This window comes from Loxodonta africana, chromosome 2, assembly GCF_030014295.1.
Source record: "Loxodonta africana isolate mLoxAfr1 chromosome 2, mLoxAfr1.hap2, whole genome shotgun sequence".
NCBI lineage: Eukaryota > Metazoa > Chordata > Mammalia > Proboscidea > Elephantidae > Loxodonta > Loxodonta africana.
Genome location: NC_087343.1, coordinates 102732664 through 102748973, shown reverse-complemented (window position 1 = coordinate 102748973; position 16310 = coordinate 102732664). Strand labels below are relative to the sequence as shown.

Here is a 16310-nt window from a genome sequence, read left to right as displayed (position 1 = left end):
GGGAGTCTTCGGGGAGGGGCTGTGTTGTACCACACACAATTCATAATTGTGAGACAGAACCCCCACTGTGCTGCATTAAAAATTCTGTTTTCACTTATACATGGTACAATCACTTTGGAAATCGATTTGGCACTTCCTTAAAAAGCTAGAAATAGAACTACCATACAATCCAGCAATCCCATTCCTTGGAATATATCCTAGAGAAATAAGAATCTTTACATGAACAGATATATGCACACCCATGTTCACTGCAGTACTGTTTACAGTAACAAAAAGATGGAAGAAACCAGGGTACCCATCAACAGATGAATAGATAAATTATGGTATATTCACACAATGGAATATTACACATCAATAAAGAACAATGAATCCATGAACATTTCATAACATGGAGGAATCTGGAAGGCATTATGCTGAGTGAAATTAGTCAGTTGCAAAAGGACAAATATTGTATGAGACCACTATTATAAGAACTCGAGACACAGTTTAAACACAGAAGAAAATATTCATTGATGGTTACAAGAAGGGGGAGGAAGGGAAGGAGAGGGGTTTTCACTAATTAGATAGTAGATAAGAACTATTTTAGGTGAAGGGAAAGACAACACGCAATACAGGAGAGGTCAGCACAACTCAACTAAACCAAAAGCAAAGAAGTGTCCTGGATAAATCGAATGCTTCAAAGGCCAGTGGAGCAGGGGTGGGGGTTTGGGGACCATGGTTTCAGGTAATATCTAGGTCAACTGGCATAATAAAATCTATTAAGAAAACATTCTGCATCCCACTTTGGAGGGTGGCGTCTGGAGTCTTAAAACACTAGCAAGCGGCCATCTAAGATGTATCAATTGGTCTCAACCCACCTGGACCAAAGGAGAATGAAGGACACCAAAGATACAAGGTAATTATGAGCCCAAGAGACAGAAAGGGCCACATAAACCAGAGACTACATCAGCCTGAGACCAGAAGAACTAGATGGTGCCCGGCTGTAACCGATGACTGCCCTTACAGGGAACAGAACTGAGAACCTTCAGAGAGCAGGAGAGCAGTGGGATGTAGACCTCAAACTCTCATAAAAAGACCAGACATAATGGTCTGAGACTAGAAGGACCCCAGAGGTCATGGTCCCCAGATCTTCTGCTAGCCCAAGGCAGGAACCATTCCCAAAGCCAACTCTCAGACAGGGATTGGACTGGACTATGGGATAGGAAATGATGCTGGTGAGGAGTAAGCTTCTTGAATCAAGTAGACACATGAGACTACGTGGGCAGCTCCTGTCTGGATGGGGGATGAGAGAGCAGAGTGGATCAGAAGCTGGCCGAATGGACATGAAAATACAGAGGGAAGGAGTGTGCTGTCTCATTGGGGGAGAGCAACTAGGAGTATATAACAAGGTGTATATAAATTTTTGTATGAGACTGACGATTTGTAAACTTTCACTTAAAGCACAATAAAAAAAAAAATTGTTTTCATTGCTTGGATTCCCCCCCCCCCAGTGTTGTATTAAAAATCCTGTTCCCTTTGTTGGGCTTTCTCCCCACCAGTTTTGCATCTGAATCCTGCTTTTGCTTGGAGGTTGTGTGTAAACTCTATTGTGCCTGCTTAGTACGATTAGGAATGTTGCTGACTTTTATGAACTCCCTACTTGTAAACTCCTTTAAAAGTAACCTGTCTACTTGCCCCTGGGGAACAGTCTTGGCAGCAACAGCTCCAACTGACTCCTCTTCACTGTACAAGGAAATAAAGGTGCCTTTCCTTTTCTCCCACCTCGGTCTCTCATTTATTGGCCAATGCAAGTCATGCCGAGCAAGAACCTGGGGTTTCCACCCAGAAACATTTTCTCTCTCCCCTATCTTTCTGTGCGTGTGTGTGTGTGCATGCGTGCATTTTAGGTTAAAGTTTACAGAGCAAAATTAGTTTCTCATTAAATAATACACAAATTGTTTTGTCACATTGCTTGTCAACCCTGCGATGTGTCAACACCCTCTCCTTCTCCACCCTGGGTCCTCCGTTTCCATTAATCCATTTTTCCTGTTCCTTCCTGCTTTCTTGTCTTTGCTTTTGGGCTGGTGTGCCCATTAGACTCAAGGACATGACTAACTATGAAGCACATTCCTCATGTGTGCTATTGTTGGCCCTAGAACCTGTCTAATCTTTGGCTGAAGGGCAAACCTCAGGAGTGACTTCAGTACTGAGCTAAAAGGGTGTCAGATGGGCATATTATCGGGGTTTCTCCAGTCTCTGTCAGACCAGCAAGACTTTGTGTGTGAATCTGAATTTTGTTGTACATTTCTCTCCCGCTCTGTCCAGAACCCTCTATTGTGATCCCTGCCAGAGCAGCTGGTGGCAGTAACCGGGCACCATCTAGTTGTTCTAGGCTCAGTCTGGTGGAGGCTGTAGTAGTTGTGGTCCATTAGTCCTTGGGACTAATCTTTCCCTTTTGTCTTTGGTTTTCTTTGTTCTTCTTTGCTCCAGCCAGGACAGAACCAGTAGATGTATCTTAGATGGCTGCTTGAAGGCTTTTAAGACCCTAGATGCTACTTACCAGTCAGATTTAGAATATTTCTTTATAAATTATGATATGATTGAATTAGATGTCCCTGAGACCATGGTTCCCAGCCCTCAGCCCAGCAGCTCGGTCTCTCAGGGCGTTTGGATGTGTCTGTGAAGTTCTATGACTTTACCTTGGTCAAGTTGTGCTGACTTCCCCAGTACTGTATGTCTTACCCTTCACCGAAGTTACCACTTACCTACTATCTTGTTGTTGTTAGGTGCCATCGAGTCAGTGCCAGCTCACAGCAACCCCACATACCACAGGACAAAATACTGCCTCGTCCAGAGCCACTCAGAATCACTGCCATGTTTGAGCTCACTGTTGTACCCACTGTGTCAATCCACCTCACTGGGGGTCTTCCTCTCCTTCACTGACCCTCCACTTTACCAAGCATGATGTCCTTCCTCAGGGACTGATCCTTCCTTGACAACACGTCCAAAGTATCTAAGATGTAGTCTTGCCATCCTTGCTTCTAAGGAGCATTCTGGTTGTACTTCTTCCAAGACAGGTTTGTTCATCCTTCTGGCAGTCCATGCTTTATTCAATATTCTCTTCCAATGCCACAATTCAAAGGGGTCAATTCTTCTTCAGTCTTCCTTATTCATTGTCCAGTTTTCACATGTATATGATGTGACTGAAAATACCATGGCTTGGGTCAGGTGCACTTTAGTCTTCAAGGTGACATCTTTACTTCTCAACACTTTAAAAAGAGATCTTTTGCCCAATGCAATGTGTCTTTTGATTTCTGACGGCTGCTTCCATGGGTGTTGACTGTGGATCCAAATAAAATGAAATCCTGGACAACTTCCATCTTTTCTCCATTTATCATGATGTTGTTTATTGGTCCATTTGTGACGATTTTTGTTTATGTTGAGATATAATCCATATTGAAGGCTATGGTCTTTCATCTTCATCAGTCAAGCGCTACAAGTCCTCCTCACTTTCAGCAAGCGAGTTATCTGTATCTACCCAGTGCCTTCAAGTCGATTCTGACTCGTAGCGATCCTATAGGACAGAGTAGAACTGCCCCATAGGGCTTCCAAGGAGCGCCTGGATCTAGTTAGTGCTTTTTCCCTTCTTTCCCTCTATCTTGACTTCTGGGTCACAGGAAGTTCTTTATTCTTAGCTTCTCTTCTCTACTTCTCTAAAGGCTTGGTTCTAAACACTTAAGCCTGCAGAGAGTTCACTTCTGTGCTAATTATCCAAGCATCTTCTAAACAAAGCCTGTTACCTTGCTAAGAGGAATTCTGGGACCAGCTGATGAAGGTAATATGAATTTCTTTATCTAATCACATAGGAGTCATCTACAAAATCAGCAACGTTCTAAATATTTTACACATAATGGAAATTATGTGAGACATAATTATGCAATGTGCTATGTTTCAAATCCACCGCAGCACTTCAACATCCAAGGTAAAATAACCACAGTACATTATTTTAAACTTGTTTTAAAAAAAAAAAGTTTATTTGTTACAAAATGTTAAATACTAAATCTAAAAACATATAAATTCAGGTCAGGCTATATTAAAATACACACATACCCTTCTTTGCAAAATTATTAAAGGTTGAAACAGATGCTTTAAATAAAATAAAGTACTCTTTAAGACATTTTTGTCTAACTGTATCAGTGTAGTGTCATTTTTAAACAGTTGAAACGGTTAGCTCTCTTGAAAGTCAAATTTATCCAATTTCTGTCTTCTGCTATTACGCAGTAGGAAGCCATCATCATGCTGGCTTGGACCAAGGTGAATTTCAGTTATGTTGCTGAAACTTCTCTATTAGAAGTCTAGTCTCCTATTAATAAGAGTACAGAGTAGTTAGAGGTATACAAAGAGTTAAATGGGATGGAAACCTGGCCCAGAAAAAAAAGGTCTTATTTCTAACATACTGTATCTCCTCTAACTAAAATGGTTGATAAATATATTGAAGCAGAGATCAGCACAAGGCATATATCCGTCTAGAAATAATCTTTCAATAAAAAAAAAAAAACGCACTGATGTCTCAAGATAGTCTTTAAGTATTTTTAAATTTCTTATTGTTTTAAATTGTATAAATTCAAAGATATTTAAAGAGTCTACATCCAAACAGGTTTAAAAACTAACTTGATTACTGTTCTGACTAGCTCTGGACAGCTGTCATATCTGGGTGTTAAACTCTCTCACACAAGGTGGTAAGAACTTTCATTAAAAAAAAAAAGTCTGTAACTACATGCTCAACACCAATGGAACACCAGCTTCCAAACCCAACTCCCACTTAGATCAACCAATCTAAAAAACTACCTACAGTCTATTTAAACATTAAATAGTATTTTCAAGAAAATACTTTAGTTTGCTTTAGAAATTATATTTCTCCACTTCCTAGATTAAAAGTTACTGATTTAGAATTTTAAATGTTATAATTCATATAGAAAGAATATGCTTTTGAAGAAGGAAAGGCTACAACTGTGTGTTTAAAAGTTCTTAAACGTGAATGAATTCCTAGAGTTTACTATGGTATCTATTCTTTACAGTACTAATCTTGTCAAATGGGATTTGTAAATAGTTGATTAAAACAAAAACAAAAAAAAACACAGTGCATTTCGGTAATCTTCATCAACACAGTCTAATTAAAATCAGGTTTCTTGGAGGCTACCAGTAGGGAGTTTTTACTGTTTTACTCTGCAAGTATTGATACACACTCAAGGGCTAACTGTTTGTGACCTAATACTATAGTACAAAACTAATCAAACCTGTGAACAGGTGGAAAGGTATGCATATGCTAACATCACTGGAAATTGAAAAAAACATATTCTAATACTGAATTACAGATGGAAATGATGCTAACAATAAATAATAATCTGGTTTCCCATCTCTAGGATGGTGAGCTTCCGGTGTAATTATTTCTACAGGCATGGGATACAAGTGAAACTACAATTCTGTCTGCTATTTTAGTACCATTTTCTCTACATGTACCAAGTCTTTGATTTATATATCCTTTCTTTTAACTTAGTGAGTTATCTTAAAGGACAAGATTCATGCTACTCCTTATCAAATAATTCAAACAATTCAAGCCACTGACATCCTACTCTTAGTAAATACATTAATACAAGAAAGTCTTGAACTCAACAAATTCTCTAAAGCATCATTTCTTACAAGCATCTTTTTAAATGGGTATAAAGGCCACACTGGTCAATCACTCTTACCGACATCCTGGTCTTACAGAACGATCTAGAGCAAGAACTATTTCAAAGCTAAGATGGCATTCGATGTACTTCTCACTTGCCAGCCCGGGGGTAGTGGAGGCCCTTGGTGGTACAGGCTTCCTCAAAGGAGGCAATTCCATCATGTGCTCCTCCCTCCAGCGTGCACCTCCTTCCTTTCCCTTGATTATCATCCCCTCTTATCTGCTTTCAGAGAGAATCCTGTTTGAGCATGAAAACGTATTATATTTCCTTCCACGAAATATACATAATTTAGGCAGCCCACTGCAAATTGAAGACTCGGAGCTCTTTGTTCAAACATTAAGAATTTCAAGACGGTGATGATGGAGCTGTGAGCCAAGGCAGGGGCTCTTCTAAGCATGGAGCCCTGTGTGACCACAGAGACTACAGACCCATGGACCCAGCGCTGTTAGGTTTCCTGCCTAATCAGAACCCCCGGGACGAGACAAGGTGGTCCAGTCCACCTTCTTTTTTTCATGATAGCTTCAAACACTGTCACTGATTTGGAACTAAGTGGCATTTCACTTTCAAAATCTCAGGCAAATTTCTATTCCTAAAATCTCATGTTAGGCTGATCATCTTCTCATAGATTTCTCATTCTATAAACAGTCATACTGGGTCTTTAAATGCCCCTTATTTTAATAGAGGAATTAGACATGATGAAATTTCTGCATTAATCCTATGTGATTTTTTTTTTTTTTTTAATTTAAACATTTCTTAACTGGGAGATCTTCTTATCATCGAAGCAACAGGGCCTCTTAAAGGGAAAAAGTAACTTACCATGGCTTTCTACATTAGGTTAAGGCCTTAGTTCTAGCCTATGGTATATCTTGCTCCCTTTTAAGACCACTATCATTTATTCAAAGAGAACTAATAATCACATTGACCTGTATGGTGATTTCTTTTTTAACTCCCACATTGTTTTCAGTCATGAGAATTTTTCTGGAACCCAGTGGTATCCCATTCTTCATAATAATAATTTAAAAAGAAAGTGTATGTATATAAAAGCTCCAGGTTACATTACTAGGCAGCGACATTTCCGGGAGTGGATATACTTCCTGTATTCTGCAAGCTGTTTCAAGTACATATTCGATGGCCATCTGTGTTTTTCAACAAAACTGCGTTCTTCCACTAAAATTTTTAGAAAAAGAATATTAATTGAATATATTCTATTTTGATTATTTCATATTCATATCAAAGTAATACATGCATATGCTTTTTTAAAACCGGAGTGTAAAGGCTCACACTCAAACCAGCAAGACCCTCCCAATAGCCCTTGCATTCCTCCTATTCTTCAAACACACTTTCAGCTCTTAGCTGCTGCTTCTGGAATTTGCCTTAAAATTTCTAGGTATCTCCGAATGGCTCAAATTCAGAAATTAACTACTGATTTCCTACTTAATAGATGAGAATCAAGGTCTGTTAAATGCCCATACCCCATCCTTCCCTCCAACTCTCCAAAATCATTATAATTCTTGTTAAATAAATAATCAGGTTTTATGTTATGTTTTTTTTTATATGTTATTATGTGAATTACAATTATATACATTTTTGTCTACTGCTTCATCAAGTAGTACTTTGTTCCTTTTCTTTTTCAATGAATTTCTCTTTTTCCTGGAGATGACGACTGACCTGTTTTTTCATTTCCTATTCTTTGTAGCTAACCTGACCTTGCCGATGTTGTGAAGCCCTCTCCATTCTACTATCTACCCAGTCACAGTCATCTGATAATCTGTCCATTTCTGTTGTTGTTACTGCTGCCTGAGACCTCCCTTCTCAACAGAGCCCTGCACCTTCTTGCTTTCTAGACCTGCTTCATCCTTTTGTGCTGGATCCCTCCTCTCCTGGACTCAAGGTTCTTCATTCTTTGTTCTCTAGTTTTGTTGAAAAAAAATTTTACTTGCTTCCTGAAAAGGGGGTACATAGGAAGTATTTTGAGACCTTGCCTGTGATGATTCAGTCTATCTATGGTTGATAACTATAAACAATTGATCACTTGGTTTGGTACAGAATTCTAGATAGAAAGCTTCTCTCAGAATGCAGATCACAGAACTCCACTGCCATTTAGACTCAGTCCCTGGGAGGCGACCTGTGTTGCTGTTTTTTTTTAATCCTATAAACTTTAAGATTTTTCCATTTATATTCAGTGTTCAAACGTGTTCCAATGATGTACCTTGTATATGCATTAAGCTGAAACACTTCAATCTTTTAATCTGTTGTCTCAGGCCCTTAAGGAGCAGGATAACTTCTTGCATTTTTTCTTTGATAATTTCCTCCCCACTGTTTTTTCCTATATGAACTGCTATTAGTTAGATACTGCAACTCCTGGATTAAACCTCCAATTTTTTTAAAATCATTCTCTCCTTGTTATCTTTTTGTCCTATTTTCTTTGTCTTTCAAATCTTTTATTTAGCTTTTTTATTTGTTTGGTTTTTTATCATATTTTTCATTTCAAAGAACAACTTCTTGTTCTCTTATGGTTTCTTTCCCACAACCTTCTATTCCTGTTTTATGGCTGTATATCTCTTATTCTTTGAGGATATTAAATTCAGGGTTTTTTTTGTTTTTTTTTTTTTTAAGATTTTTCTTTTATTCCTGTGTCTTTCTTTCCTCAAGTTCTTTTTTTTTTCTTTGGTATCTATCTTTCATGTTGGTGATTGCTTCAAATATCTGTTAATTCTCAATTTATCTCTTTATATTTAAGAGTAAGACACTGAAACCTGTTTGGAAACCAACCCTTGAGGCATCAATAGGACTTGCTGACTGGTAGAATACACTGTAGCACGACTGAACAGGTATCTGTTGGGTTCATTGAGAAAATTCCCAATGTTTGCACCTGTAAATTTTTTCTTTGAGGACAGAGAAAGATGCTTCAATTTCATGCTCAGAGTATGGGGGTGAGATGGGACGGCAACTGCCTGGCTGCCAGTCTGTACACTATCAGGGCTGGAGTCAAAAACAGTGGCTGAAGTTAGCACAAGCCAAAAACGCTCTCTAAGTGCAGCCCTGCTAAGGCCATAAAAAAAAAAAAAAAAAAAAAGCCCTTATTTTGACTGTAGGCTAATGTGGGTTTACGCTGCGCGTGAAGTCGAGTGTTTCACAGTCTTCTAATCCAGAACTCAGCACTTCCTGCACTCCAATGATGCAGCATCCCCAGGTGTTCACTGAGCCTTTGCTGGATTAAGCTCAGGGTGATGAAGAAATCTGAAGCTTTAATGGAAATCTTTTGCTATGCCAATACTACAACAAACTCACACGTTCAGTATAATCATTTATTTCTTAGGTTCCCTCTATTCAGAGAAATTCTTCTTAGTAAGGCCAAGGTTCCTTCCAATAATTAGGTTCATCCTAAGTGAACTTGGGTAAATGTAGTTATTAATAAGGAGTATGAAAGTTCTATTATTTGTGTATTCATTCATTCAATAAATATTTATTCAGTGTCTGCTGTGCACCAGGCACTGCTGAAAGCATTAGCAACACAGCAATGAATAAAACAAAGTACCTCCCTTCTAGGCACTTACGTATTAGCGGCAGGATCAGACAAACTGATAAATTAAATATTATATAATGCAGTTATCAGGTGGTAATCAGTGCTCTGCAGAAAAATGAAGCAAGGAAGGCCTGCAGGAAAGGAGTTGTTAGGTCAGGTGGTCAGAAACGGCTGCTCTGAGAAAGGAACAGTTGAGCAGGGATCTGAATGAGATGAGGGAGGTAGCCTTGCGAAGATCTGAGGGAAGAGTATTCCAGGCAAAGGTGGGAATATGCTTGACAAGTTGGATGGACAGCAAGAAGACCAGTGTGGCTGGAGCACAGCAAGGGACTGGGGGGGGGGGGGGGCGACGGGAGGGTGGGGGCAGGGGTGGGAGTGAGATCAGAATGGTGGGGAGAGTCAACCCATGGCCCTGAAAACCAAATTCCAACTCATGGTAACCCTGTAAGACAGAACAGAACTGCCCTGCAGAGTTTCCAAGAAGCACCTGGTGGATTCGAACTGCTGACCTTCTGGTCAGCAGCCGAGCTCTTAACTACTATGCCACCAGGGCTCCAAGGCACATAATTTCTCTTAAAAAGCACATGGAAATGAAGGCTGATTACAAAGATGGTGATACTGCAAAAGAAGTGGAATTTAAAAATCAGAATAATCACAATACAGGAGAGGTCAATACAATTGGACTAAACCAAAAGCAAAGAAGTTTCCCGAATAAATGCTTTTAAGGGCAGTGTAGCAGGGGCAGAGGTTTGGGGACCATGATTTCAGGGGACATCTAAGTCAACTGGCATAATAAAATCTGTTAAGAAAACATTCTGCATCCCACTTTGAAAAGTGGCATCTGGGATCTTAAATGCTAGCAAGCAGCCATCTAAGATGCATCAATTGGTCTCAACCCACCTGGATCAAAGGAGAATGAAAAACACCAAGGACACAAGGTAATTAGAGCCCAAGAAACAGAAAGGGCCACATAAACCAGAGACTACATCATCCTGAGACCAGAAGAACTAGATGGTGCCCAGCCACAACCGATGGCTGCCCTGACAGGGAACACAACAGAGAACCCCTGAGGGAGCAAGAGAACAGTAGGATGCAGACCCCAAATTCTCATAAAAAGACCAGATTTAATGGTCTGACTGAGACTAGAGGGACCCCGGTGGTCATGGCCCCTAGACCTTCTGCTGGCCCAGGAAAGGAACCATTCCTGAAGCCAACTCTTCAGACATGGATTAGACTGGACAATGGGTTGAGAGGGATGCTGGTGAGGAGTGAGCTTCTTGGATCAGGTGGACACTTCAGACTATGTTGGCATCTCCTGCCTGGAGGGTAGATGAGAGGGTAGAGGGGGTTAGAAGCTGGCGAAATAGACACGAAAAGAGAGAGTGGAGGGAGAGAGCAGTCTGTTTCGTTAGGGGGAGAGTAACTGGGAGTATGTAGCAAGGTGTTATGTAAGTTTTTGTGTCAGAGACTGACTTGATTTGTAAACTTTCACTTAAAGCACAGTAAAAATTATATAAAAAAAAAAAACTCAGAACAAGGACATCACAAGATTTGCTAAGAATTCAAATAAAAATTTGATCATGAGATCATGAATGTTCTGTGTTTATATGAACCTTTTTTTTTTTTTCTATAGGATTTCTAATGGTAATATCTGAAATCTGAATAAGGCTTTTGGGGGCTTTAAATCAGTGATGGCTGGGAAGACAACAAAATTAAAAATGAACAAATAGTAAGATCATAAATAGTTTGCTGTCCATTTCCCTTTATCTCTGCATAAATCTTCTAAGAAACATCTTTAACAAACAGAATGTTCTCAAAAATACAAATGGAAAACCTACGAAATGTACGGTGGCCGCTATAAAAAAAACACTGAGTAGGAAATAGGATATGGGTTTAGTTGATGCCTAGCAGAAGTATTAGCAGCATAAACAAAAAACCAAAACTGGGCTCCAAGTGAAAAACACTTCATCCACTTCCTCAGACAGATCTCCGGCAGACGGAGGCTCTTTTTTTACATGTGCTCCCCTACAAGAAAGGACGCTGAAGTATCTCCCATACAGCATACAAAGTAGGCTCTATGGTCGAGGGGTCACTAGCTTATATGCCTACAGAGTTCGGGTTGGTACAGTACTCCATGAGTGGGCCATGATAACAGGAGCAGAGGGGACTGTGACGACTGGAGAGTGCATGCTACCTTTGAATGGCCAGCCAGCACTTGGCTCCAGGTTACTATTGCCATGAGGGTGGGCCCAGAGTACCCAGGTCTTCCAGCTTCTCCAAAGACGCCGGAAATATGGGTTTTTAAAATGTGACATGCCACAATTTTTAATTGTTGTCATTAAATTAACAAAAAAAAAATACTGTGTGGTCACTCTATTTAAAAACAAAAAACCCTAGGCAGGCTGTATTCAACCCATGGACTGCCAGTTCATGACCTCTGATTTAGACTATCAAATTCTCCCTTGTCCAGTAGGAGATATTCTTCTCTGCCCAAGAGGATGCCTCACCAGTGGGATCCTGGGCCTGAACAGGTACTGATGATTCAAAGCTCTAGGATACCCTTTCAATTCTCATCAAAGTAACATAAGATAATCACTGACAAAGCCTCAGCGCCTTACCCTGCCATCTCAAAATGTGCCCTGTAGCCCTGCTTTTTATCATGCCAGGTGGTCATAACGTACCCTAGAGGTAATTGTGTAATACGATAAAAGTTAATAACTCGAAGGAATTATGGAGCACCTTTATCCCAAAGCTGTACCAGTACTCCATGTGTATCATTCATCTATAGAAGATTTAAAAAAAAAAAAAACCCATTGCCATTGAGTCAATTCCGACTCACAGTGACCCTACAGGACAGAGCAGAACTGCCCCATAGAGTTTCCAAGGAGCACCTAGCAGATTCCACCTGCACATCCTTTGGGTAGCAACCATACTACTTGACCACTATGCCACCAGGGTTTCCTCTATACAAGATAGTAAGTGGAAAATAATCTCATTCTTTTACAAACGAAGATGACCTAAGGTGGCATAATGAAAGCAGATCTAAGATTAAAATGCAGTTTATTTAACTTTTAGCTAACTTATTGAAGGGTAACTATGTAAGAATATCCCTACTACACTGACAGCAAGCAGAAGCATGCCTTATCTTTGTGATTGGGATTGTTTTTTCTCGCACACGTTGTTGTTAGGTGCCGTCGAGTCAGTTCCAACTTATAGCAACCCTAAGCACAACAGAACGAAACACTGCCCAGTCCTGTGCCATCCTTACAATCGTTATGTTTGAGCTCATTGTTGCAGCCACTGTGTCAATCCACCTTGTTGAGGGTCTTCCTCTTTTCCGCTCACCCTGTACTCTGCCAAGCATGATGTCCTTCTCCAGGGACTGATCCCTCATGACACCATGTCCAAACTATGTAGGATGCAGTCTTGCCATCCTTGCCTCTAAGGAGCATTCTGTCCACACACACTTCTTCCAAGACAGATTTGTTCGTTCTTCTGGCAGTCCATGGTATATTCAATATTCTTCGCCAACACCACAATTCAAAGGCGTCAACTCTTCTTCGGTCTTCCTTATTCATTCTCCAGCTTTCACATGCATATGATGGGATTGAAAATACCCATGGCTTGGGTCAGGCGCACCTTAGTCTTCAGGGTGACATCTTTGCTCTTCAACACTTTGAAGAGGTCCTTTGCAGCAGACTGGCCAAATGCAATGCGTTTTTTGATTTCTTGACTGCTGCTTCCATGACTGTTGATTGTGGATCCAAGTAAAATGAAATCCTTGACAACTTCAATCTTTGCTCCGTTTATCATGATGTTGCTCGTTGGTCCATTTGTGAGGATTTTTGTTTTCTTTATGTTGAGGTGCAATCCATACTGAAGGCTGTGGTCTTTGATCTTCATTAGTAAATGCTTCAAGTCCTCTTCACTTTCAGCAAGCAAGGTTATGTCATCTGCATAATGCAGGTTGTTAATGAGTCTTCCTCCAATCCTGATGCCCCGTTCTTCTTCATATAGTCCAGCTTCTTATATTATCTCTTCAGCATACAGATTAAATAGGTACGGTGAAAGAATACAACCCTGATGCACACCTTTCCTGACTTTAAACCAATCAGTATCCCCTTGTTCTGTCTGAACAACTGCCTCTTAATCTATGTAAAGCTTCCTCATGAGCACAATTAAGTGTTCTGGAATTCCCATTCTTCGCAGTGTTACCCATAGTTTGTTATGATTCACACAGTCAAATGCCTTTGCATAGCCAATAAAACAGAGGTAAACATCCTTCTGGTATTCTCTGCTTTCAGCCAGGATCCATCTGACATCAGCAATGATATCCCTGGTTCCACGTCCTCTTCTGAAATGGCCTGAATTTCTGGCAGTTCCCTGTCAATATACTGCTGCAGCCGTTTTTGAATGATCTTCAGCAAAGGTTTGCTTGCGTGTGATATTAACGATATTGTTCTATAATTTCCACATTCGGTTGGATCACCTTTCTTGGGAATAGGCATAAATATGGATCTCTTCCAGTCAGTTGGCCAGGAAGCTGTCTTCCATGTTTCTTGGCATAGATGAGTGAGCACCTCCAGCGATGCATCTGTTTGTTGAAACATCTCAAATGATATTCCATCAATTCCTGGAGCCTTGTTTTTCACCAATGCCTTCAGAGCAGCCTGGACTTCTTCCTTCAGTACCATCGGTTCCTGATCATATGCCACCTCTTGAAATGGTTGAATATCAACTAATTCTTTTTGGTATAATGACTCTGTGTATTCCTTCCATCTTCTTTTGATGCTTCCTGCATTGTTTAATATTTTCCCCATGGAATTCTTCACTCTTGCAACTCGAGGTTTGAATTTTTTCTTCAGTTCTTTCAGCTTGAGAAACATGGAGCGTGTTCTTCCCTTTTGGTTTTCCATCTCCAGCTCTTTGCACATGTCATTATAATACTTTACTTTGTCTCCTCGAGAGGCCCTTTGAAATCTTCTGTCCAGTTCTTTTACTTCATCAATTCTTCCTTTTGCTTTAGCTGCTTGATGCTCAAGAGCAAGTTTCAGAGTCTCCTCTGACATTCATCTTGGTCTTTTCTTTCTTTCCTGTCTTTTCAGTGACGTCTTGCTTTCTTCATGGATGATGTCCTTGATGTCATTTCACAACTCGTCTGGTCTTCAGTCACCAGTGTTCAATGTGTCAAATCTATTCTTCAGATGGTCTCTAAATTCAGGTGGAATATACTCAAGGTCATATTTTGGCTCTCGTGGACTTGCTCTGATTTTCTTCGGTTTCAGCTTGAACTTGCATATGAGCAGTTGATGGTCTGTCCCACAGTCGGGCCCTGGCCTTGTTCTGCCTGATGATATTCAGCTTTTCCATCGTCTCTTTCCACAGACATAGCCAATTTGATTTCCGTGCGTTCCATCTGGCGAGGTCCATGTGTATAGTCGCCGTTTATGTTGTTGAAAGAAGGTATTTGCAATGAAGAAGTCGTTGGTCTTGCAAAATTCTTTCATTCAATCTCCGGCATTGTTTCTATCACCAAGGCCATATTTTCCAACTACTGATCCTTCTTCTTTGTTTCCAACTTTTGCATTCCAGTCGCTAGTAATTATCAATGCATCTTGATTGCATGTTCGATCAATTTCAGACTGCAGCAGCTGATAAAAATCTTCTATTTCTTCATCTTTGGCCCTAGTGGTTGGTGCGTCAATTTGAATAGTAGTCGTATTAACTGGTCTTCCTTGTAGGCGTACGGATATTATCCCATCACTGACGGCGCTGTACTTCAGGATACATCTTGAGACATTCTTTTTGACGATTAATGCAACTCCATTGCTCTTCGAATTGTCATTCCCAGCATGGTAGACTACATGATTGTCCGATTCAAAATGGCCAATATCAGTCCATTTCAGCTCACTAATGCCTAGGATATCGATGTTTATGTGTTCTATTTCATTTTTGGCGATTTCCAATTTTCCTGGATTCATACTTTGTACATTCCAGGTTCCGATTATTAATGGATGGTTACAGCTGCTTCTTCTCATTTTGAGTCATGCCACATCAGCAAATGAAGGTCCCGAAAGTTCTACTCCATCCACGTCATTAAAGTCGATTCTACTTTGAGGAGGCAGCTCTTCCCCAGTCATCTTTTAACTGCCTTCCAACCTGGGGGCTCATCTTCCAGCACTATACCAGACAATGTTCTGCTGCTATTCATAAGGTCTTCACTGGCTAATGCTTTTCAGAAGTAGACTTCCGGGTCCTTCTTCCTAGTCTGTCTTAGTCTGGAAGCTCAGCTGAAACCTGTCCTCCATGGGTGACCTTGCTGGTATCTGAATTCCCGTGGCATAGCTTCCAGCATCACAGCAACATACAAGCCCCCAGAGTGCAACAAACTGACAGACACGTGGGGGTTCTTGCACAGAATTGGTGCTAAATGCAGTTTAGTCCTCAGCTACTAACCCAAAGACTGGAGGTTTGAGTCCACCCAGAGGCACCTTGGAAGATAGGCCTACGGATCTACTTCTGAAAAATCAGTCACTGAAAACTCTATGATGCACATTTCTATTCTGTCTTCAGGAGTTGGCATCAACTCCATGGCAACTGGTTTTGGTTTGTTTTGCTTTGATTTGATTATATTAATCTATTGTATTCACAGCTGAATTCTAAGTAAGGAGGCTCCAGAGTCTAGGATGCTACCTGCTCCCGATATACAATGTTTATCAACTAGCTGAATATGTCTGCTGAAAATCAGTATGTTTTTGGTTTCCTTAATTTCACAATGAATAGCTGAACCAACCAAGAGATTGTCACATCTTTTGGCAACAGAATCCTTTTTACAAATAAAATCTGATGTAGAGCTCCAAAATATAAAACAGATAAAGCAGAAGTACTATAGTTGAAGGGAGGATAGCATAGTCCAATAACTGCAGATTTTAGCTGGCTCTTCCCCCTTCCCTTACTCTGTCTCTCCTCTCCCCTTCACCTGTTCCCTACTCTCTGCCCCCATCCCAGAAAACCTCCAAGGAGACTCTTCTGTCCAGAGTTTGAAAACAACTTGACTAGGTGATCTTTAATTC

The 16310-nt window shown here is 40.4% G+C and overlaps 1 protein-coding gene across 2 annotated transcripts in view; it reads right to left on the bottom strand.

Annotated features, from left to right (window-relative positions):
- Positions 1–3911: 3911 nt before the first annotated feature.
- RHOBTB3 (Rho related BTB domain containing 3) overlaps positions 3912–16310 on the bottom strand; it is a 66803-nt gene continuing 54404 nt past the window's right edge. The window contains exons 12-13 of one of the 2 annotated variants that reach the window (XM_064274224.1): positions 6767–6878; positions 3992–4342 (exon numbers count right to left, since the gene is read on the bottom strand). In XM_064274224.1, the coding sequence (XP_064130294.1) occupies positions 4327–4342; positions 6767–6878 (128 nt within the window). In that variant the 3' untranslated portion in view covers positions 3992–4326. Of the gene's footprint in view, positions 6879–16310 lie in introns of both variants that reach the window. The other variant, XM_064274231.1, reaches the window with a different exon arrangement.